Genomic DNA, 25,960 nt, shown 5'->3' on the forward strand with positions numbered 1-25,960 from the left:
CTGATATGGCACATTGAATATATCAAACATGGGAATGCAAATTGTATATAAAAACCAAGAAATTCTTATAAACATCTAAAATAAAAATTTGCCTATTATATCTTAGAAAGGTGTAAACAGAACTAAAAAAGACTGATGCACTTTGCTTAGATATCTGAGACACTGAGACAGAAAAGACTGGAAGCCACTATGGCCAAAATCAAGGTCAGTGAATGAATCGATTCCTTAATGTTTCGATGGTTTGTTGGAAGATGCAGACATTGTCACCTGCACCTGTAAGTTAGGCTTGGAGCCTCATATCAAAGTATGGTAATATCAGTTTCATATTTCTGTTTTTTCACATGACTGCTTTTTTTTTTTCTCCAAATAAAAAAAATTATAAAAATTCTTGAACTGCTTTATACAGCTCTTGAAAATAATGAATATCCTCTGGGCCTCTTCATAAACCTGCAGAAAGCCTTCAGTACAGTGGACCACATCCTGCACCTTAAATTAGAACATTATAGGGTCAGAGAGGTCATACTATTGTATACTTAAAGTTTTATCTCAGTAGGAGACATCAGCATATCTCCATCAATGGTGTAACTTAATCAACCCAGCCTGTCAACATAGGTAATTAGGGGAGTGTTCTTGGCCTTTTGCTCTTCCTCATATACAATGGAACCCCGGTTTTCATCCGGTCTGAATATCATACAATTCGGATTTCGACCGCTTTTTTCGGTGACTTTTTACCCGGGTTTCGTACATCCACTTGAAAATCATCCGTATCAGACACGTTCGCCCTCTTGTGCCACCACCGCTCACAGTCTGCCTGTGTCACTCGCTCAGTGAACAATACTCTGCACATTCACCAATTGTTTTTGGTACTTGTTTACTGGTGTATCACTCTGAAAATCCCCGAGTGTTCAAGAAAAACAATGTCATGAAGAGTAAATTGTGTGTGATGTGGAAGGCTAACAACAAGGCACGAGTCACAAGGCTAATTTTCATTGAGTGGGTCAATGAAGTGTTTGGCCTGAATGTGAAGAACTACCTCCTGGAAAATAAATAGCCACTCAAGTGCCTCCTTGTAATAGACAATGCTCATGCTCATCCTCGAGACTTGGAAGACCAATTGTTGGAGGAGTTTAGCGTCATCACAGTGAAATTCTTGGCCCCTAATACCACTCCTCTTATCCGGCCCATGGACCAGCAGGTCATTTCAAACTTCAAAAAACTCTACACTAAAGCAATGTTTCAAAGGTGCTTTGAAGTCACCTCGGACACTGAAATGACCCTAAGAGAGTTCTGGAGGACTCGCTTCAGTCCTCAATTGCATAAGCCTTATAGATAAGGCTTGGCAGGCAGCGAGTTCGAAGACGATAAACTCTGTTTTGAGAAAACTGTGGCCAGAATGTGTCCTCGAGAAGGATTTTGAAGGGTTTGAGGCTGACCCTGACAACCCTATGCCTACTGTGGAATGTATTGTGTCTTTGGGGAAGTCCATGGGGTTGGATGCGAGTGGTGAGGATGTGGAAGAGTTGGTGGAGGACCACAGGGAAGAGCTAACCACTGAAGAGCTGGATGACCTTTAACCCATAAACGGTCCAAATGTATATATACGTTCACTACCCCAGTGCCCCGTATATGTATTTTGAAAAAAAAAATAGTTTTTTTTTTATTGAAAAAAGAGCACATTTTCTAAGTGTTATAGGATAAAAAAAAAAAATTTTAGAGTCAGTACTTACCGAGATATGAGGCCACAAAGTTGGCACTTGGGGCCAACATGGAGCGCTGCTGCTTGCAAAAGTGTTGCCGATATGCCTTCTCTAATTTTCATATTTTATATAATTTTCATGTTCTGATAATTACAATTTATAGTAGTTCTTGTCATTTCATAACCAATCTTTGTTCTGAAACTAGTATTAGGTACTCAAATTGTCACAAACACACTGACAGGTGAACATTTACACCTGCCTTGGCCATTTACTATTGTCTTTGAATATATACAAAGTATTTATATGTCCCAGCAGTGTTTTGGAGAAGAAAAAAAAAAGAAAAAAAAAGAAAAAAGAAAAAAAAGAAAAAAAAGAAAAAAAAAAAGAAAAAGAAAAAAAAAGAAAAAAAATAAAAAAAAAGAAAAAGAAAAAAAAAGAAAAAAAATAAAAAAAAAAGAAAAAAAAAAGAAAAAAAGAAAAAAGAAAAAAAAAAGAAAAAAAGAAAAAAAGAAGAAAAAAAGAAAAAGAAAAAAAATGAAAAAAAAGAAAAAGAAAAAAAAAAGAAAAAAAGAAAACAAAAAAGAAAGAAAAAATAAAAGAAAAAAAAGGAAAAGAAAAAAAAGAAAAAAAAAGAAAAAAAGAAAGTAAAAAAAAAGAAAAAAAGAAAAAGAAAAAAAAAAGAAAAAAAAAGAAACAAAAAGAAAAAAGAAAAAAAAGAAAAAAGAAAAAAAGAAAAAGAATACATAATAATAATAAAATAATAAGTTGCCTTGAAGCATGAAAAATAAAGTCCACCCCTGACAGTGACATGATAAGATGAGATAACATCTGATAAGAGCTGACGTTTGACGAGCATACACAAGGGTGAGGGAGGGTGCAGCAGATACGAAAAGATTAGAGGTGACATTTCATGAGCATGGCCCTCCTTTGTTTTTGCTGGTACACAAACATGTCTGTGTATTTGTCTGTCTGTCAAGCTCCCTGTCTATCTGTCTAGCTCTCTGTCTCAGAGCCACAAGACTGCATCATCACCTTTACTCATCTTCAAGCAGAGTATAGCACTTTGTCTGGATTTTTGGGGTTATCCTAGGTAATTTACACTATGTATACGTGTATTTATGTGTACCTGTGAGACAGAAAGAGATAGACAGAGATAGACAGGGATAGACAAACAGATAGAGACAAAGATAGACAGACAGAGACATTGATACAGACAAATGGAGATAGAGCCTGGCCGCCAGCAGCCAGCCAGCCACACAGCTGGCCAGCCAGCCAGCTAGCTAGCCAGCCAGCCAATCAGTCAGCCAGTCATCCATCCAGGCAGCCAGCCTGCCAGCCAGCCAGAATTGTTTCTCTTGACTTAGGGCATAGATTATAAGACATTCTGAAAGGGTGTTGCACAAATATTGCACATGGGTTATTATCTAGGTTTTTTGATATTTCCTCAACCACTTGTGGCCACATCCACCTCAAAGCCACTAAACTCAGGGTCAAAATCACTTTCTTCTTAAAATGGGAGTGTTAATACTACATGACATCAGTGAATCCCATGTGTCTGCAGCCGTTTGCTCTAGCTGGCGCTCATTTGAACTGGTGCTCCCACAAGGTACTAAGTGGTCCCAGATTTTTTAATACCGCGTACACTGAGTGTTAGTACACATTCTATGCTGACAAGGCATCTCAGGCCAATCATGCCAAACTTGAAGGCAGGAAAAATAAAACCTATATATACGTTTGGGACACTAGTGGTAAAAACGTACATACATTATGTTTGGACCGTTTACGGGTTAACTGGAACAGCAACAGATCGCAGCTGAGGAAATTACTTCAGAGGAGGAGGAAGAGGGGAGAACGTGCCTTCTGCAGTGATTAAGGACATTTGTGCAAAGTGGAGTGAGGTGCAAAGTTTCGTGGAGAACTATCACTAACAAAACTGTTGCAAGCCCTGTCTGCAACACGTTCAATGACAATGCCTTGTCCCATTTTAGGCAAATCTTAAGAGACGCCAGAAACAGCTCTCTGGACAGATTTTTTGTGCGACAGGGGTACAGTGACTCTTAAGCTGGTCCTAGTGCCAGTAAAAAACAAAGGAGGGAAGTAATCCTGGATAGGGCTTTGATACCTTAAGTCCTTATGGAGGGGGATTTCCCTTTCAAACAAACTCTCCTTCCTCTCCCCTCCTTGCCTTCTTCCAAACGCCAACAAGTCTTCAATAAAGGTACAAAATAGCGATTTAAATGTTCATTTATCCATTTCATTAGTCATTTATATTTTTTCTCATTGTTTTCTGTATGTAAAACTATAGTTATTCTCTATAAAATGTATTTTTTGTTAATATTTTTGGGTGTCTGGAATGGATTAATTGGATTTACATTATTTCTTATGGGAAATATTACTTCGGTTTTTGACTGACCTTTTGAAATGGATTAAGGATGAAAACCGGGGTTCCACTGTACATCAATGATCTCCCCAGTATATTTTATCTCCTTGAACCTGCTTTGTACGTAGATGACAACTTTTGTCATCTCCCACTCAAATCTGACTTCTCTCAATAACACAAGAATACAAGGTGTGTGTAATAACAAAATAAGGTTAACAGTACTTAAGGACATTACATACTAAACTAAAAATTTAAACAACTTTATGACCTAAGCTAAGTACACAGTAAGATACACTGGTGTATCTTACATAAAGGGAGATTCGGATTGTTACTGGGCTGTGTAGTTGCCAATCTGTCAATTTTATTAATTAAATTAACAATGGCATGTACAAGACAACTTACAAATGCCCTTTCTAACTGGCCTCAAACTTTCAATGATGGTGCATCCCATAAAAAGTAAGGCTAAGGTTTATAAATACTGTATTATAGAGTAAACAATTGCCTAAACATTTGGCTTGGCTGGCCACCTCATTTCTATGCCTCATTCTGCAATGTGTGTGTGTGTGTATTTCATAGCTTCAGTACAAATATTTTTCTTATTTAAAGATTGTTCAGCCTTCTAATACTAACATTGCATTTCCTATTTGAAGTAACATTAACCTTTAAGATGATCAATATTTTTGCACTCTTAAATAAAGCAAGCCTTCAGTATCGAATTTTCAGTAACCCTTCTCTTTGACTGATCTAATCTCATTGTCTTCTTATTTCATAATATGTATAAAGATTACAGCTAAATTCCTTTTACATAAATTTCTCTCTTTTTTTTAATTTAGTGTTCTTACAATTTTACAATGAAGATGAAAACTTTCATAAAATTTACCTTAAGTTTCTTAGTATTATTGGTTTTGTCAGCTGATGAGTGACTAGCAAAGTCTGGGTGGCTTCGTATCTTTTCTAAAAATAGCCTGCAATAAAAGTTTCATCTTGTTATATATAATGCTTCAGTAATTTACACTGAAGAGGAAATGTATGCATTTATCACTATTTCACAAGGATTCACTTTCAAAAATTAATTTACACTATCATTCTTAGTACTACATAGAAAGCTCACAAATCGTGTACTGTAGCCTAAAATTGTACTTACGTCATAAATTTCATGTACAAAATAAAGGCATTTTCAAGGCTTCCCTCCTCATCATAAACATCAGCCATCCGAACCATTTCCAAGCCTGATCTGTAGTACCTGTAAATTTGTAATAACTAATTAAATTACATTTTCTGCACAGTTACACCAATCCCATGGAGCTACATATTTTCTTTATTACTGGGTATGACTAATAAGGGGATAGATAACCTCATGGATGCAGTCACTTTATTTAACCTAGTTAGAGGGCCTCAGAAGGCCACACGTTTCCTGTATATGATAGCACCTGGGTTTCAGTTAAATCTTTCACTTTTCATAGTACAGTATGTTATAGTATAAAAAAAAAAACAATAAGACAATTATTACTAGATTTATGGGGAAATGTCAAACTCTTAAGAGTTATACAGTACATGGGGAATGAGGAATAGGAGGAAAAAATGTCTGATCCAAGAAGTGGGGGACAATTCAAAGGTGAAAGGCTCACTTAAATTTATTTATCTTCCATGTTGTTTCATTACCATCCAGATATGAACTGCTTTCACAAGTCAGCCATTACTTGATAAGGAAAATGTGATACAAAATGAATCCCATGAATAAATAAATGATCATATGCAGCTGGAACTGATGGGATCATGACAGAAATGTTAAAAGCAGGGGGGGATATAGTGTTGGAGTGGTTGGTACTTTTGTTCAATAAATGTATGAAAGAGGGGAAGGTACCTAGGGATTGGCGGAGAGCATGTATAGTCCCTTTATATAAAGGGAAAGGGGACAAAAGAGACTGTAAAAATTATAGAGGAATAAGTTTACTGAGTATACCAGGAAAAGTGTACGGTAGGGTTATAATTGAAAGAATTAGAGGTAAGACAGAATGTAGGATTGCGGATGAGCAAGGAGGTTTCAGAGTGGGTAGGGGATGTGTAGATCAAGTGTTTACATTGAAGCATATATGTGAACAGTATTTAGATAAAGGTAGGGAAGTTTTTATTGCATTCATGGATTTAGAAAAGGCATATGATAGAGTGGATAGAGGAGCAATGTGGCAGATGTTGCAAGTATATGGAATAGGTGGTAAGTTATTAAATGCTGCAAAGAGTTTTTATAAGGATAGTGAGACTCAGGTTAGGGTGTGTAGAAGAGAGGGAGACTACTTCCCGGTAAAAGTAGGTCTTAGACAGGGATGTGTAATGTCACCATGGTTGTTTAATATATTTATAGATGGGGCTGTAAAGGAAGTAAATGCTAGGGTGTTCGGGAGAGGGGTGGGATTAAATTTTGGGGAATCAAATTCAAAATGGGAATTGACACAGTCACTTTTTGCTGATGATACTGTGCTTATGGGAGATTCTAAAGAAAAATTGCAAAGGTTAGTGGATGAGTTTGGGAATGTGTGTAAAGGTAGAAAGTTGAAAGTGAACATAGAAAAGAGTAAGGTGATGAGGGTATCAAATGATTTAGATAAAGAAAAATTGGATATCAAATTGGGGAGGAGGAGTATGGAAGAAGTGAATGTTTTCAGATACGTACTTGGGAGTTGACGTGCCGGCGGATGGATTTATGAAGGATGAGGTTAATCATAGAATTGATGAGGGAAAAAAGGTGAGTGGTGCGTTGAGGTATATGTGAAGTCAAAAAAACGTTATCTATGGAGGCAAAGAAGGGAATGTATGAAAGTATAGTAGTACCAACACTCTTATATGGATGTGAAGCTTGGGTGGTAAATGCAGCAGCAAGGAGACGGTTGGAGGCAGTGGAGATGTCCTGTTTAAGGGCAATGTGTGGTGTAAATATTATGCAGAAAATTCGGAGTGTGGAAATTAGGAAAAGGTGTGGAGTTAATAAAAACATTAGTCAGAGAGCAGAAGAGGGGTTGTTGAGGTGGTTTGGTCATTTAGAGAGAATGGATCAAAGTAGAATGACATGGAAAGCATATAAATCTATAGGGGAAGGAAGGCGGGGTAGGGGTCATCCTCGAAAGGGTTGGAGAGAGGGGGTAAAGGAGGTTTTGTGGGCAAGGGGCATAGACTTCCAGCAAGCGTGCGTGAGCGTGTTAGATAGGAGCGAGTGGAGACGAATGGTACTTGGGACCTGACGATCTGTTGGAGTGTGAGCAGGGTAATATTTAGTGAAGGGATTCAGGGAAACCGGTTATTTTCATATAGTCGGACTTGAGTCCTGGAAATGGGAAGTACAATGCCTGCACTTTAAAGCAGGGGTTTGGGATATTGGCAGTTTGGAGGGATATGTTGTGTATCTTTATACGTATATGCTTCTAAGCTGTTGTATTCTGAGCACCTCTGCAAAAACAGTGATAATGTGTGAGTGTGGTGAAAGTGTTGAATGATGATGAAAGTATTTTCTTTTTGGGGATTTTCTTTCTTTTTTGGGTCACCCTGCCTCGGTGGGAGACGGCCGACTTGTTGAAAAAAAAAAAAAAAAAAAATGCACTACCAATACAGCAAGCAAGGTAATAACATTTTGTGTATCACATTAATATGAATGTTTCTAACTGGTCACATTACATATATAATACAAGAATGGCAATTAAAGCAAAATGACAAGGATAATAATTTCAAGTGCTTAATTTTTTGCAAAGACTGACATCACACTAAGCCAAGCACTAATTTTCATGTGGTACAAATGTGCAAGGTAATACTCCTCAATTGTATATAGCTGCCATAACACATGATACAATCATCATTAAGAGAACACGAATATAAATTTATATCTTTTCTGCAGCATGTAACAATAACAATAAGTTTATTTTAGCATGATACATGTGTGTACAAAGGAGTAACAATTTGGTGAACAAGCCAAAAGCCCCATTATATGCAGAGCATTTCAAGCATACTTTAAGACTAACTTAAGATTAATAAGGCAATAACAGCGCAGTAATGAAGTTAACATGTAATATAATATTGTTAGGCACAAAAGAAAGCCCCTAACATGTGGTGCATTTCAAGCAAAGTGCCTAAAACAGAGAATGGGCACTTAGCCCAATCACTATGATAGATCCCAATGTCTAAAATAACTAAGCATAATGTACTGTACAAAGATATTTTGGGCAACAGGAGGTACAGTACTACAACACTCAAGATACAGTACTAAGTATAAGTGGGTTCTTTTAGTGATGGTGAGATAGTGGTTAGCATGATGTCATCATCAATGCAAGGATGAAACCCTCAATATTATGGACAAATGGGTGGGATTGTTCAAGTGTGCTAACTCGAAAGAATGTTAAAAAAAAAGTGAAGAAAAAAAAGAAGAGCACTAAGTACTCTAATGTATACCCTACATAGTATATTGTACACAATTTACTGTCATATTACAAGATACACTGAAAAAGGAGCTAAAAGTACAATTTAACCAGTGGATTTTTGCCCACAATTTTAAAAGTCCATTATATTCAGGGTTTACTGTAGGTCAAACCCCATACAATTCCTCTCTCCCCAATCTGTTGCTACTTTCATGAGCACAAGATTTAATGTTTGTTATTAAATACAATTCAGGAGGTCTTAACATAAACATCTAATGTTATATACAGTGGACCCTCGGTTATTGGCCGTTATCCGTTCCAGAAGGTCGGCCTAAATCCGAAAAGACCGAAATAATATTTCCCACGAGAATTAATGTAAATCCAATTAATCCGTTTCAGACACCCAAAAATATTAACAAAAAATACATTTTTTAAAGATTAACTATAGTTTTACATACAGAAAACAATGAGAAATAAATATACAGCACAAATTTTAATGATAAATGAACATTACATAATTTTATTGAAGACTCTTGTTGGCGTACTGAAGAAGGCAGGAGGGGAGAGGGAGTTGGGAGTCCCCAACTCTCTCCCCCCCTCTGTGTAGTGCAGCCCTCCTGGGCTACACTACACAGCCATATTACCATGTTCACTGAGTTTAAATGTTTCTAACAACTATCTTTAGATGCCATCATAAACAAAGGGAGAAGTAATGAATAATTCATTCCGAGAATTGTAAACCAACACACATGAAGGGCAGTTACTGAGCGAGACGCCAGATTCACAGTTTTCTCTAACGCTGAATAGAGAAAACGTCTCCACCCAAATCTCCACTCAATAGCATATAAACACGGCATGTTTATTTGCTATGTAACATGTTTCTTATATAATTTTGAAGAAAATATCATAGATGGATTAATGAAAATGTCTATATTAACCTAAAATAAGACATTTAACCCGTCAACGGTCCAAACATATATATACCTTCACTACCCCAGTGCCCTGAATATTTTGAAAAATAAAAACGTAATTTTCTAATGAAAATAAAGAGCACATTTTTCTAAGTGTTATAGGATTAAAATAAAAAAATTAGGGTCAGTACTTACTGAGATATGAGGCTGCAAAGTTAGCACTTAATGCTCACCTGATGGCAACATAGTGTCCTGCCGCTTGCAGAAGCGTTGCCAATATACCATTTTTATATTACTTTATATAATTTTTATGTTCTGATAATTACAATTTATTGTAGTTCTTGTCATTTCATAACCAGTCTCTGTTCTGAAATTGTACTCAAATTGTCACAAACACATTGACAGGCGGACATTTACACCTGCCTTGGTCATTTACTTTTGTCTAGGAATATATACAAAGTATTTATAGGTCCCAGCAATGTTTTGGATACATGGGAGTATAGAAGATGGAAGAAGGAAGGAGAAGGAGGAAGGAAGAAATTCCCTTGAATCAATGTGTAAGACAAGTGTTCAGTGATAAGCATCAGGGAGGGCAGTGACAAGATCAGATACGAGATGACATTTGATGGGCTCCAGCAGGGTGCAAAGATAAGATGAGATAGTGCAGAGATAAGAGAGATAAGCTATGACATTTGATGGGCACCAGCAAGGGTGCAGAGATGAGGGATGATGACATTTGATGAACTCGTATCTCTGATTATCTGTCTCTGTCTGCTTGTCTCTTTCCATCTCTCTGCTTATCTCTCTGTCTGTCTCAGAGAGAGCCAATGTGAACCAACAGGTATTCTTATGCATTATATCTACAAGCACAGTATAGCACTTCGGACTTCGGATTTTTTAGGTTATCCTAGGTAATTTACACTACATATAATTGTATTTGTGTGTACCTTTGAGACAGACAGAGACAGATAGACAGACTAAACTTGGGGTTAACATCACTTTCCTCTTAAAAGGGGAGTGTTAATATGACATTACATCAGTGAATCCTTGGTGTTTGCCCTACTGTCTGCTCTAGCTGGCACTCCCACAAGGTACTAAGTGGTCCCAGATTTTTTAATATGGTGCACACCGAGTGTTAAGACCCATTCTATGCTGACCAGGCATCTCGAGCCAATCGTGCCAAATTTGGAGGCAGGAAAAATAAAATGTATATTTACGTTCGGGGCACTAGCGGTAAGAACGTATATATACGTTTGGACCATTTACGGGTTAATGTGCTCACGAGCGATTTCTTATACGTCCAATACAGCCGATTCCCAAAATAACGGCCGATAACCGGGATAGAATTTCGGCGAAAATAGCAGGCAAAAACCAAATTGGCCGACATCCGGAACGGCCGATAACCGATGGTCCACTGTACATTTACATAATGGACCCTTAGAAACCATTTAAAGTAACAACAGCCAAACCACAACACAAACTTGTGTGAAACAACTACCAGTATCTTTTGTGTTATTGTTTTCTGGACAAATAACCAATTTGTAAGCTGATAAAACAGGAACACAACTTGTTTGTACATATATACATATACACCTACCATCCGACTTATGACCTGCTCGACTTACGACCACTCGACTTACGACCGTGTTTTTTTTGCCAAATTTCTGGGAAATAAACAACTATTTGTGTTGTACACAGTGTTTATCCCAAACATTACAGTATAAAATACAGTATTAACAGCATAAAAAGTAAATTAAAACATGAAATACCAAAATAAAACAATAAAATAAAGTCATTACAAAAATGTGATGTTGATATTCAGTAGTAAAGTTCGACTTATGTCCACTTCAACTTACGACCGGTTTCTCGGAACCGAACTCAGTCGTAAGTCGGATGGTAGGAGTATGTACTAAAGTAAAATGTACGTATTATCTTTCACAGAATATATTATGACCTCACTACTCAAATTTGCACAAAATGAAGAAGTTCATTATGAAGGAAAAATTATACAAAAAATAAAAAATCATTGTATTTTTAACAAAACAAATCAACTTACCTGCGCAGGGGTATTTTTCCATCAACAATAACGGAATCACTTTGAGTGCAAAGCTGCTTGATACGTGATGCAGGCTCTAAATGAGAATAATCTGAGCCAGACATTCTGTAAATAAGACTGGTAAGTCTTTGTAAGTGAAATGCATACATGATAGAATTATTACTGAAAGAGTTAAGGGTAACAAAGTATGATTATAGAAGAACAAGAAGGATTTAGGAAGGGTAGAGGATGTGAAGGCCACTTACATTGAAGCATACATTTACTTTACATGAATTACAAAAGTTAAGAACAGTGGCTTTGAACAGAGTTCACAAAATAAGGAACAACACCTTTATGAGTTTCATAGGGTAAGGAATAAAATTCAACTATTCTTATTCAAAAGTAGGTCAGTATCAATATGAAAGTGAAGAGCATTGGCAACAACTACAATTCTTTGGGCATAGTCAAAACCTAAAAATCCATTCTAACAGTTATAAATATTGGTATTTCAAGATGCACCTACACTGACATACTTTTCAATTTGTACTACAGTATATATAACGACCGAAGGAGGGATGTTAATGTTGCAGTTTTATAACTGTAGGGTAAGGGCATCTCTGGCAAGACAGTGATGGAGTGAATGATGGTGAAAGTTTTTCTTTTTAGGGCCACCCTACCTTGGTGGGAAACAGCCAGTGTGTTAATAAAAAAATAATAAATAAAAATAACGACTCAATTACAATATTGTATTGAGTAAATTGAGAGTTGCAAATCTACACCAAGAAAATCTCAAATAATTTTAAAACCTACTATAGTAATAAAGGCATCATCTCCAAACTATTCCTGGTAATAGTTTATGACCACTACTTGACCAATTTGTTCTATTAATTATATGTCCATTATGTTGCAGTGTCCGACAGATTGTAATAAAGTTGGTAGAATTACCGACAATATGTAAAGTAAGAGGACACAAGTGCAACTAACGTAACATTTTATTGTGGCAACATTTCACTCTCCAGGAGCTTTGTCAAGCCGTTACAAACAGTATATGGACACAGAGGGTATATATAAGCTCAGAGTGAGGTGCAATACTAGTGGTAGTAGTAACAGTAGTGATATAAGTAGTAGTAGTAGTAATACAATACGTTAGAACAATTAACTTGCACATGAGTAAAAGGATATAAAAGCTATTATCCTTTTACTCATGTGCAAGTTAATTGTTCTAACATATTGTATTACTACTACTAATATCACTACTACTACTACTCTACTATCACTCTGAGCCTATACATACCCTCTGTGTCCATGTACTGTTTGTAACGGCTTGACAAAGCTCCTGGAGAGCGAAACGTTGCCACAATAAATTGTCACATTAGTTGCACTTGTGTCCTTTTCCTTTACATATTGTCGGTAATTCTACCAACTTTAATACAATCTGTCAGACACCGCAACATAATGGACATTTCATGCAGACGTTATCTGGACACCCTATTAACAATAGTTTGAACTATAAAATATTAGGTTGATTTTACAGTTGACATACTAATTTGTGCAAATTAACGTAAAATAACTTAACCTTACTTTCATCATCAGTCTAGCGTTTTTGCTTACATTTGGCTGACACTTGACATGGTTCAATACTAAGCGTTGACTGGCTCAGACATGCTGTGCAGCCAAAATAAATGTACTATTTTTTATATTTTTTTTATTTTAACAACAGATGAAATACTTTCACTAACTTCATCATCTTGCCAGAGCCGCATTGACACTACAGCTCAGGTGCCCCTCCAAAATGCAATATCCCCACCCCTCCATCAGTGTTGGCAATATACTTCCCACCTCCAGGACTCAAGTCCAGCTAACCAGTTTCCTTGAATTCCTTCATATCTTTCAAAATAAAAACTGGCACAAAAATGACTTTTGTACTTACGTATTCCATGAAGTATGCAAGTTGTATGTACAGTACCATACATAGTAAACTAATACCCAAGTTCCACTTAGTAGTAGTCAGTAACCTTAGCTCTATTTTTCTGCATTATTGTACAACAATATATTAGTTGCAAGAAAGTATGAGAATGGCTTTATTTGTATTATTTTTAAAATTGCTGCACTCAGTCAATATTTAGGGGAAAGCTGTCCTATATTTGATTATATTAATTTTGGTATAACATTTTAACTTAGTGAATGAACCTCAAATATCACTTATAACCCTCTGTGTGCAGTAATAAATCATTTACTGGCACACACAGAGCCAGCCCTAAGGTTTGGAGACTCATCGCTCCGCTGAATTGTTACTCTTGTTTACTATGAATGTTCATTACGCTGGTATAACACTAGCACCTTCATCTTATTTTAAAACTTCCTAAATTTTATATTACTATGTTGTTTGAGTAATTTACACAGGATAACCGAAGAAAGCCGAGCAATAAGTTACTTCCACTGGAGTTCTTCTGGCCCTTCCTTAAAATGAGGACCACAATACATACTTTATTAACTCTCCCCTGAATTGAACACAGGTCCTTTCAGTCAAGCTGAACATCCAGTTTTACATTATAGCATACATTTGCTAGGCAAGATGCAAAACAAAGGACTAAGTAACTACGTATACAGAAATCTAAAACATACAGAGAGTGAACAAAGTAAAATGAGCAAATGCCAGGTTCAACTAGTGTCCAAACTATCTTGCTGCGAAACTTGGAAAGATAAGGAACCAAAGCCAGTATGGTACTAGAAGCAAACACAGACTGAAAACACCTTCTATTACACATCGGGGCCAGGAGCTAAGACTCGACCCCTGCAACCACAAATAGGCGAGTACATTAATAAAGAAATGGAAAGAGATAGTTGATCATGTAAAGGCAAGTCTTAGTATAAAACAAATTAAGAGAGCCAAAGAATATCTAATGAACAAAACTAGACGGGGAGTTACTGATTTCGTGTGTGAATAAATGTACACAGTTCTTAAAATGCTCAAATTTGATGTAGTAATCGGATGCACATTTCGAATAATTGACAGTGTATATGTATGACAGGGGACCCCCCAATGGATATAAATCACATTATCTGAATTTACTGGGTTATCCTAGATTAAATGTACATAATACTTTTTGGTGTACATACATAATATATGCATCACTGTAAAAAAAATTGTATGCTACATGAAAAAAAAATCAATAAAAACTTAATCATTTACATTCAGTATTGGTGCAATTGACAGATCCATGCAGTTCATGTAAGCAGTGGTGAATAAGTGCTTTATTTCTGAAGGTGTGTTTTATGGAAATTCTCTAGTGTAACATGAGCTGTACAACAGATATATATATGTATATAGCATTTAGTGACTATTATAAAAGACCCTATCTTTATGTTACCTGACCTAAATTTACTTAACCTGGACAATATTAAGTTAGGTTAGATTAGTGTGGGTTAGATTAGAGTGGGTTAGATTAGAGTGGGTTAGATGAGGTTAGGTTGGGTTAGATAAGGTTAGGTTATATTAGGTTACGTTATGCTATCAAATGTGCATATAATAATATAATTAAACTCAGCACTTCACATATTTCTTTCCAAGGAAAAAATACATAATGACCACAGAGGCACACAACTAAGGCAAATTGTCTCCTAACATATTTAAAGTTTCTTATTCACACACACACATACACACACATATATACAGCATTCAAGGACCCCAATAAAAATTCCAAGGACCCCAATGGAAATAAATCACTAACTTTTTGGATTATCTTAGGTAATTTACACTATATGATAATTGCACTTATTTGAACCTGTACCTAAATAAACTTAATAGAAATGATAGATTACATAACCGAACACTCCCACCCCTACACTTATATGGCATCAAAGACATGGAAAGTGTCTAGCATGCACAGGTAATGGATGCACACCTATTTTTGTCAACAAGAGTGCAATACAACTAGTATACATACACTGTACTTATTAACATATACTGAGAACCATTCAAGCCATAGTAACACTGGTAAGTAGGAGAGGTTTGTAGTAGCGCATACCTAGCTCCCATTACTCTTTCAAAGTAGTCCCTAACAGCTCTTGGAATGACAGCACACATGGCTGGCCACACTGACCATCACTTTCTACTTGAACTGACCTGGGCGAGGTGAGTGTGACGGAGGTGAGACGAGGACCACCAGTGAAAGCTACAGCTCAGTGACGTCAGGTGTTGACATCACTCACCTGACACACACTCACGCTCACACTAGACAAGTGCCTTTGACGACTAGTAACTACTACTACTACTCACACACATACACTAGACAAGTGCCTTTGACGACTAGTAACTACTACTACTACTCTCACACATACACTAGACAAGTGCCTTTGACAACTAGTAACTACTACTACTCACACACATACACTAGACAAGTGCCTTTGACAACTAGTAACTACTACTACTACTACACACACACACTAGACAAGTGCCTTTGACAACTAGTAACTACTACTACTATACACACATACACTAGACAAGTGCCTTTGACAACTAGTAACTACTACTACTACACACACACATACACTAGACAAGTGCCTTTGACAACTAGTAACTACTACTACTACTACTACTACTACACACACACTAGACAAGTGCCTTTGACAACTAGTAACTACTACTACTACTACACACACACTACCTAGTAGTGACTAGTGAAGAGGCGGGGCCAGGAGCTAGGACTCGACCCCTGCAACCACAAATAGGTGAGTACACACACACTAGACAAATGCCTTTGACAACTAGTAACTACTACTCACACACACACACACTAGACAAGTGCCTTTGACAACTAGTAACTGCTACTACTACTACACACACACACACTAGACAAGTGCCTTTGACAACTAGTAACTACTACTCACACACACTAGACAAGTGCCTTTGACAACTAGTAACTACTACTCACACTCGACAAGTGCCTTTGACTAGTAACTACTGGTCACACTCGACAAGTGCCTTTGACAACTAGTAACTACTACCACTCCTACTACTACTACTACTACTCACACAATGAAATAAATCAGACTTTTTGGGTTATCCTAGGTAATTGACACTTCGTATGATAATTGTACTTATGCGTACTTGTGCCTAAATAAACTTACACACGCACTCAGCTAATGCGGAGAATTCAAGCGGACGAGGACCAGGCAAGACTACAAAGGGATCTGGACAGGTTGCAATCCTGGGCCGACAAATGGCTCCTGGAGTTTCACCCGCCAAGTGCAAAATCAAGAAGCTTGGGGAATATAACTGGAGAGGGTTTCGGGGGGTTAACGCCCCTGCGGCCCGGTCTGAGATCAAGCCTGGAAGGACAAAGACCGCAAATGGAGTACATGCTCAGGGGTCAATCATGGGGAGCGCTAAACCCGTAGGGTTATACAGCTCACGTGGGGGGATGGAAGGTATTCAGGCTCAATTCGGGGAACCGGAGCGCAGATCCAATTCCCTAGATCAAGAGCCCCTCACCAGCATCAAGGAACCTCCCTTGAGGGGTACTCAAGGAAAATGGTCTTGAGGTAAGCATCACACCGAACATATCCCCTGAGGTGCACATCAACCAAATAACTACTGCAGCATATGGGCACCTGGCAGACCTAAGAATATTATTATAATCATGGGGGAGCGCTAAACCCGTGGGATTATACAGCGCATTTGGGGGAGATGGATGGAAGGTATTCAGGCTCAATTCAGGGAACTGGAGAACAAATCCAATTCCCTAGAGGGGAGACCTAAGAATAGCGTTTCGACATCTAAGGTGGCATTCACGACACTACACCGTGTACGTCAGGCCCATATTTGGAGTATACAGTAGTATGAAACTCACACCTGGTCAAGTACGTCAAGAATTTAGGAAAAGTGCAAAGGTTTGCAACAAGACTGGTCTTGGAACAACAGGGTATGTCCTACAAGGAGAAGCTAAGGGAGCTCAACTTGACAACACTAGAGGAAAGAAGGGATAGGAGAGGACATGACAACGACGTATAAAATACACCTCTCTATGGTGTATAAATATTCCGAACTGGATGAATCTTACTGTAGCCAGCTGGCCTATTGGCTTAAGCGCTGGCCTGGAGTTTTACGACTCGCTCGCCACTAGTTCATTTCCCACCCGTGGTATGGTTTGTTTTATGTTTATATAGACTGAGATAGGGTGATGACAGACAGGGAACAGCTAAGGAAATATTTTAAAATCTGCTGAATGCAGGAACAGCAGCAGGAGGAGGGCCAGGTGGGAACATCCAAACTCAGGGAACTCCTCCAGACTTAACCTTGGCCTTCTCAGCGGTATACTTGGAGAGCTATACTCGAGGATCAACGCCCCTGCGGTCCAGTCTATGACCAGGCCTCCTGGTGGATCAGGGTCTGATCAACCAGGCTGTTAGTGCTGGCCGTATGCTGACCGACGTACGAACCACAGCCCAGCTGATTAGGTACTGACTAGGTGCTTGTCCAGCTCCTTGATGTTGCAGTGGCCAGGCATAGGCTTGGTCACAAGTACTTCTGGCAGTTTGGGAGACACACAAATGATCAAACTAAATGCAAATTATGTGATCAGGCATATGGTCACTATCTTGAACACTATGTGCTTAAATGTCCACTTATTGAGGAATACAGAGATAGACAGTATAATAACGTATGTGATATATCAAGATATCTTATTAATGAAAATAAGGTACGAGACATGCTAAGCAAATTTCCTAAATTTGCTTTTAATAGAGAAGTGAGCTGTAGATATAAATCCAAATGTACACCTGTTAACCCTTTTGGGGCCAAGTTCCTAGGCCTTTTGTGTATCCATATGCTCTTGCGCTACCGTCCACAGGATGGACGGTAGCGACTAGTGGATGGTTCCACTATGACCCGTCTACTCCTGCTTCGCCTCACCTGACTACAGTATATAAGCCACGTTTACGGCCCTATGCTGTACATTCTGCAAGACTGATGGACTGAACACATCGACTCCAGGCTGAGGGACTGATTACCTCAAACTACTACTCTCCTTACACCTTTCTGCTTTGTATTTGACTGATGAAGCCACTGTGTGGCGAAACATTTCCTGAATAAAGATTCCCATATGTTGCATAAGTGTCTCAATCGTGATATGGGATGTTAGTGCTATCGGTCTGTAGTTCTTTTCAATTGCTTTACTGCAACCTTTGTGGAGTGGGGTTATGTCTGTTGTTTTTAGTGTGTGTGGGATGAGCCCTGTAAGGAAAGGAGTGAATGTGGCAAGTTCTTTCTGACATACATCACACAACAGTTGGTTGACCTTAGGTTATAAGCTGCATATCCAGGCAAGTTTGGTGGAGGTGCTCCATCTTTCAATCTACATTCCTGCAAATAGATGACATCAATATTCTTGGTTGCACTAATATGATGTAAGTCAGGCAACCGCTTCCTGATGGAAGCAATGTTCCATGGAAAGATTTGTAATGTATCCATTGTAGTGAGTTATTACAATCTCTTGCTCATAAGATGGTAAAACTATTATGTTTTGACTACAGTGTGCAGATACTTAAGAGCAAATAGCATAGTTTGTACGTCTTTATCTTCAGGACCTTTATTTTTAAGCATTTTTCGGCATCTTGGCAGCCAGTTAAAAGGCAAGTCTTGAAGGCAAGAGTTATGGGCTTCTGACTCACAAATTGCTGGAAGCTGAACGGAGATTGCTGCACTTTTGACATCATCACCATGCTCAAGAGCATCATCCTGATTATATATATTTATTAAACTTGTCAGGATCTGTTCAAGATGCTCAATTTTTTTCTGGAAATTTGTTATAATATGAGGAAGGTCAGGCGAATCCAATGCCTCTCCGGAGGATGGCACTTCTGGGTTAGTGCTTTCTTTAACACCTATCACCTTAACAGGTACCATGGTTACATTAGTGTTCTCTGTTTCATCATTCATTGCATGTAGGTCCTGTGCATCTGACTCATCTCCAATTTCCAGGGAGGTTACCTGTGTGGTGTCCGTCTGACTGTTGTAGTTGTGTGTATTGGGAGAAATGACAAACTCATCCCCATATTCAGGTGTAGCCATAGGTATCTGTAGTGGCAGACCAGTAGTTCCATATGTGCTAGCAGGGATGGCTAGCTCCTCCACAGCTGGTGTGTGTGATGGCATTCTGGTATCACCAGAATCCTTTGCAGTGAGGTGGGGTTCTTGCACACTTTGCAGAGGTTCAGTCTCAGATCTGGCTGTGGTAGACTGGATGGCCCCATCCTCAGTTACCATTAAAGGACTTATCAGGTTTACATCGAAGGTTGTTTGGGTTCTGACTGCAGTCCTTGTGGGAAACTGTAACCCCAACTTCTTTACAGTTAATACACTTAAATTTTCGGCTGTCAGGGCCTACTGTGCATTCTCTAGTGGAATGTTTCCCAGCACACTTACCACACCAAGAATGTAGTATTCCACAGTCTACTGCAACATGGCCATAGTGCTGGCATTTGTAACACCTACGTTTAGGGGGTAGGTACACTTCGATGTTTAGGAAACGTAAACCATGCACCCAGATATTCCGGGGGAGGGGCACAGGACCCACCCAACTGGCAATAATTTGGGATTTTCCTTTAAGTCTTTTAGGCTTGATGATATGCTCACTTAGTCAGATGGGATGGGTCCATGCAGAGAGGGTATCCAAAGATTATGATACTGACCCATTTTTTAAAGTGGTGAGTGTCTGATGGAGGTCGGAGCAGCTTAATATCCCCATAAGGTGTACTAAGTAGATCATTGATCAGCTCTTTATTCTGTTCCACAAACACAAAGTTGTGTGTTTTTTTCCTAAATTGGATCCTTGAGTTAGGATGCTTGTTTACAGCTTCCATTAGCCATGCACACTTAGCAGGCAGCGGGGTGTTGTCAGGGAAGTTCAGCTTAACACATTCTTCCTTTGAAGAAAGACCTCTTGCAGCCTCTGTGCACCAAGGACGTTTAGTATCACATTGTGTACGAGTCAAGTGAGTCTGACTACGTCGACGCTCTAGCCCTTTCTCACTTTTTCTCTTTTGTTTACTTTTAAAGGTCTGGAAGCTATCATCATTTCCATCACCTGCAGAAATAGGTTCCTCTATGACAGTTGCCATGTTTGCCAGTGATGATATCTGGTGTAAGACTCACAACACAAGAATTCCTCGCTTATCTTTCCCTTATAGCTTATGCAAGAGCAAATATTCACTACAAAGTCAGAAGTCCAAAATAGATCACAAGACACAAGTGCTCAAGTTCAATGAACACCTCCAACCATACTCAACCCAGACCACCACCACTCAATACGACACACACCCCACCAAAAACACACTCAGAGACCTCTTGTATGTGTGTTAATAATATGGTACACATACTGATATAATGGATGGTACAGGCGAGGTCTTACACCTTATCACAAATTACAAAGATGAAAAGAGAGAGAGAGAGAGAGAGAGAGAGAGAGAGAGAGAGAGACAAAGTAGGTAATATTGAGCATAAAATTAGAATTCTGACATACATCACATTAAACATGAGGTTCAAATTCAATGATAACTTCCACTTGAGTTAGTTCAGGCTACTGCCACCTAATGTACCTCACTGAAATAATAATATAGCAGACATCACAATGAATGCTGAAGACAACCTCTTACCCCAACCATAGATTGTAAACAGTATTACTAAAAAAAAAAAAAAAACTAGGTAATGTTACAATGACAATGAGATAAATCACTCTGGTTGACTTCCTTGGTCCATCCTGGGTAACTCACACGTTACTATGTTATACATGTATGCAAGCATAAGTGTGCAGCTGCGTTGCCCCCTGAAACCCTCTCCAGGTAGATCACAACATAACAGATTCAGAAGTGTATGCGCGGGGCCCCAGACCAACGAAATGTGATCAGTCACGAGGGAGCCTTCGCTAAATTCAACTTCATTAACAAAAATATAAGGTGGGACCAAGTCCACCAGGTCCTAAATTATATAAACTGGGAAGATATCCTAAGCAACACGAATCCAAACCTGTCTAGAAAAAAATAACACTGTGGCACTCGAGGTATGCTCAAGGCATATTCCTTTAAGGAAAAGAAGAGAAGAAATAAACTAGAAATAGAAAAGCACTCCCTATACAGGCGAAGGTGAAGAATAACAGAGCGGCTAAAAGAGGCCAATATATCTGTAATACGAAGGGAGGCACTGGTCAGGGAAATAGCAAACGTAGAACTTAAACTAATCTTACAGGAGTCAAAAACGTGGGAAGAAGATAAACCCCAATCATGTGCTTTAAACATCCTATGGAGAGGGAGCATGGACACAAGGGTCATCCCACAGCTGCTAAAAACAAGACAGCCCCGCTCCACAAAGGGAGCAGTAAAGCAATAGTAAAGAACTACAGACCAATAGTGCTAACATGGGTTTAGAACAGGTCGCTCCTGCCTGTCACAACTACTGGACCACTATGACAAGGACCTGGATGCTCTAGAAGACAACCCCTCACCAGGGCCGGATTACCGCATAGGCAAACGAGGCATTTGCCTAGGGCCCCACGCATTTGGGGGCCCCGCGGTCCAAGGGGTTCAGGGGCTCATCCAAGACTGCGCACATGGTGCAAGTGCAAAAGGGTCCCTACCTAAAAAGTTCAAGTGTTTGGAGAGTAAAATTGATTTTTAAAAATTAATCAAAACAAAAATAAATAATGAAATAAAATAAAATAAAAATAAATAAACCTAACCATAGATGGCAACACTCAACACGCCTTTGTTTACATCAGAACAGCTGTGTTTTCCCGGTAATGGGTGAGTATGGGAGATTCCTCTCCAATTTTCTGTAGCAATTACACGTGTATCTAGACTAAATATATGTAATCAGGATGATGCTCTTGAGCATGGTGATGTCAAAAGTGCAGCAATCTCCGTTCAGCTTCCAGCAATTTGTAAGAAAGAAGCCCATGACTCTTGCCTTCAAGACTTGCCTTGGAACTGGCTGCCAATATGCCGAAAAATGCTTAAAAATAAAGGTCCTGAAGATAAAGACGTACAAACTATGCTATTTGCTCTTAAGTGCCTGCACACTGTAGTCAAAGCATAATAGTTTTACCATCTTATGAGCAAGAGATTGTAATAACTCACTACAATGGATACATTACAAATCTTTTCATGGAACATTGCTTCCATCAGGAAGCAGTTGCCTGACTTACATCATATTAGTGCAACCAAGAATATTGATGTCATCTGTTTGCAGGAATGTAGATTGAAAGATGGAGCACCTCCACCAAACTTGCCTGGATATGCAGCTTATAACCTAAGGTCAACCAACTGTTGTGTGATGTATGTCAGAAAGAACTTGCCACATTCACTCCTTTCCTTGCAGAGTCGAGTTAACATGCAGTATCATGGTGTCAAAGTACATGCAGGCGATTTTTCCATAAACATTTTTAATCTCTATGCCCCAGCGAACCAGCTTCGACCTGATGCTTTACCAGATCGCATCAATAGTGAACCTACCATCATTCTCGGAGATTTTAATGCCAGACATAAGAATATTGGTGGGTCTATAACAAACACCAATGGAACTAAACTAGTGAAATTGCTAAATGAGCATGATAATGTTCGAATTGTGGGCACAACCCAAAGTATTTCTTCTCCTACCCAAAGTATTTCTTCTCCTATGCCAAATCAAAATCGAGAACAACGTCCAGTATTGGGCCCCTACTTAAACAAGATGGGTCCTACACAGATGACAGCAAGGAAATGAGTGAGCTACTCAAGTCCCAATATGACTCAGTTTTTAGCAAGCCGCTAACCAGACTGAGAGTCGAAGATCAAAATGAATTTTTTATGAGAGAGCCACAAAATTTGATTAACATAAGCCTATCCGATGTTATCCTGACGCCAAATGACTTCGAACAGGCGATAAATGACATGCCCATGCACTCTGCCCCAGGGCCAGACTCATGGAACTCCGTGTTCATCAAGAACTGCAAGAAGCCCCTATCACGAGCCTTTTCCATCCTATGGAGAGGGAGCATGGACACGGGGGTCGTCCCACAGTTACTAAAAACAACAGACATAGCCCCACTCCACAAAGGGGGCAGTAAAGCAACAGCAAAGAACTACAGACCAATAGCACTAACATCCCATATCATAAAAATCTTTGAAAGGGTCCTAAGAAGCAAGATCACCACCCATCTAGAAACCCATCAGTTACACAACCCAGGGCAACATGGGTTTAGAACAGGTCGCTCCTGTCTGTCTCAACTATTGGATCACTACGACAAGGTCCTAAATGCACCAGAAGACAAAAAGAATGCAGATGTAATATATACAGACTTTGCAAAAGTCTTCGACAAGTGTGACCATGGCGTAATAGCGCACAAAATGCGTGCTAAAGGAATAACAGGAAAAGTCGGTCGATGGATCTATAATTTCCTCACTAACAGAACACAGAGAGTAGTCGTCAACAGAGTAAAGTCCGAGGCAGCTACGGTGAAAAGCTCTGTTCCACAAGGCACAGTACTCGCTCCCATCTTGTTCCTCATCCTCATATCCGACATAGACAAGGATGTCAGCCACAGCACCGTGTCTTCCTTTGCAGATGACACCCGAATCTGCATGACAGTGTCTTCCATTGCAGACACTGCAAGGCTCCAGGCGGACATCAACCAAATCTTTCAGTGGGCTGCAGAAAACAATATGAAGTTCAACGATGAGAAATTTCAATTACTCAGATATGGTAAACATGAGGAAATTAAATCTTCATCAGAGTACAAAACAAATTCTGGCCACAAAATAGAGCGAAACACCAACGTCAAAGACCTGGGAGTGATTATGTCGGAGGATCTCACCTTCAAAGGACCATAACATTGTATCAATCGCATCTGCTAGAAAAATGACAGGATGGATAATGAGAACCTTCAAAGCTAGGGAGGCCAAGCCCATGATGACACTCTTCAGGTCACTTGTTCTATCTAGGCTGGAATATTGCTGCACACTAACAGCACCTTTCAAGGCAGGTGAAATTGCCGACCTAGAAAATGTACAGAGAACTTGCACAGCGCGCATAACGGAGATAAAACACCTCAATTACTGGGAGCGCTTGAGGTTCCTAAACCTGTATTCCCTGGAACGCAGGAGGGAGAGATACATGATTATATACACCTGGAAAATCCTAGAGGGACTAGTACCGAACTTGCACACGAAAATCACTCACTACGAAAGCAAAAGACTTGGCAGACGATGCACCATCCCCCCAATGAAAAGCAGGGGTGTCACTAGCACGTTAAGAGACCATACAATAAGTGTCAGGGGCCCGAGACTGTTCAACTGCCTCCCAGCACACACAAGGGGGATTACCAACAGACCCCTGGCAGTCTTCAAGCTGGCACTGGACAAGCACCTAAAGTCAGTTCCTGATCAGCCGGGCTGTGGCTCGTACGTTGGTTTGCGTGCGGCCAGCAGCAACAGCCTGGTTGATCAGGCTCTGATCCACCATGAGGCCTGGTCACAGACCGGGCCGCGGGGGCGTTGACCCCCGGAACTCTCTCCAGGTAAACTCCAGGTAAACTACTGAGCCTACTCACATATATGGTGGCATACTAGATCTGTGTCTTGGATTTAATACATCATATACGATGCATGACTCTGTCATAGTTGATTATCTCTATCTGATCACTTCCCAAGACTAACAACTGTCAATCTTGATCACATCTCCAGCAATCAAGGAGCTAAATACAGAAGGAGGAAACTTATTCTCAAACCAGAACACAGAGACAACTTTATTAACCACTTGGATCAATGGTATAAGAATTACGAGCCCATTGGCACACAAAAAATTAATGATTTAATTACCACTATTGAGAGTGTTCTCACAGATCAAGAGGGCAGGAATAGGAAACAAAGACCCTCCACTATAAATAACAATAAAAACCAATGTAAATACTATAATGATCCACAGCTACGCAATCTAACACATGCAGCTAGGAGGATTGGTAAAGCATACCGTGAATGTAGAACCCCAGACCTGCTCAGAACGTTCCAAGCTGCACTAACAAATGCAAGGAATAGAAAGGAAGAACTTAGGCAACAGGAATGGGAACAGTTTGTTAGTGGATTAAATAGGTCCACCCCTTTGAGTTTGGCTTGGAAAGGTATAAAATAACCAGGAAAAAAGACTGGCAATGTTGCTCATCCCTTTCCTCTTGAAAAAGCAGATGACCTCATAAATGACTGGTCCAAAACATCCAGGCATGAAAACCTTCCATCTCGTATTAGAAAAAATTTAGAGAGTACTTCTGAAGAAATGTTGAAACTGATTAATTTTATGAACCAAAATATTGATGAGAGTGATTGCCTCTTTACCGAGTATGAATTAAATAATGCATTAACCAAAGGTCGATCAACTGCTCCTGGAGAGGATGGTATAACCTATGATATTCTCAGAACTCTAAGGCACGTGCCTGATAACCCTTTGTTGGCACTGTATAATCTCAGTTACATTGAGGGCGTTCTTCCTACTTCCTGGACCAATAGTCTCATTG

General features: G+C 39.2%; 1 protein-coding gene across 8 annotated transcripts in view; it reads right to left on the reverse strand.

Moving 5' to 3' along the window:
• The window catches only part of LOC128694671 (STAM-binding protein-like), a 70,377-nt gene that overhangs the window by 35,283 nt on the left and 9,134 nt on the right, over positions 1 to 25,960 (reverse strand). The window contains exons 1-4 of one of the 8 annotated variants that reach the window (XM_070095861.1): positions 16,554 to 16,695; positions 11,445 to 11,549; positions 5,222 to 5,320; positions 4,958 to 5,042 (exon numbers count right to left, since the gene is read on the reverse strand). In XM_070095861.1, coding sequence (XP_069951962.1) covers positions 4,958 to 5,042; positions 5,222 to 5,320; positions 11,445 to 11,548 — 288 coding nt within the window. In that variant the 5' untranslated portion in view covers position 11,549; positions 16,554 to 16,695. Of the gene's footprint in view, positions 1 to 4,957; positions 5,043 to 5,221; positions 5,321 to 11,444; positions 11,562 to 13,353; positions 13,454 to 15,370; positions 15,705 to 16,553; positions 16,696 to 25,960 lie in introns of those variants that run through there. The other 7 variants (XM_070095858.1, XM_070095860.1, XM_070095857.1 and 4 more) reach the window with 7 other exon arrangements.

This window comes from Cherax quadricarinatus, chromosome 51 (assembly GCF_038502225.1).
Source record: "Cherax quadricarinatus isolate ZL_2023a chromosome 51, ASM3850222v1, whole genome shotgun sequence".
NCBI classification, from domain to species: domain Eukaryota; kingdom Metazoa; phylum Arthropoda; class Malacostraca; order Decapoda; family Parastacidae; genus Cherax; species Cherax quadricarinatus.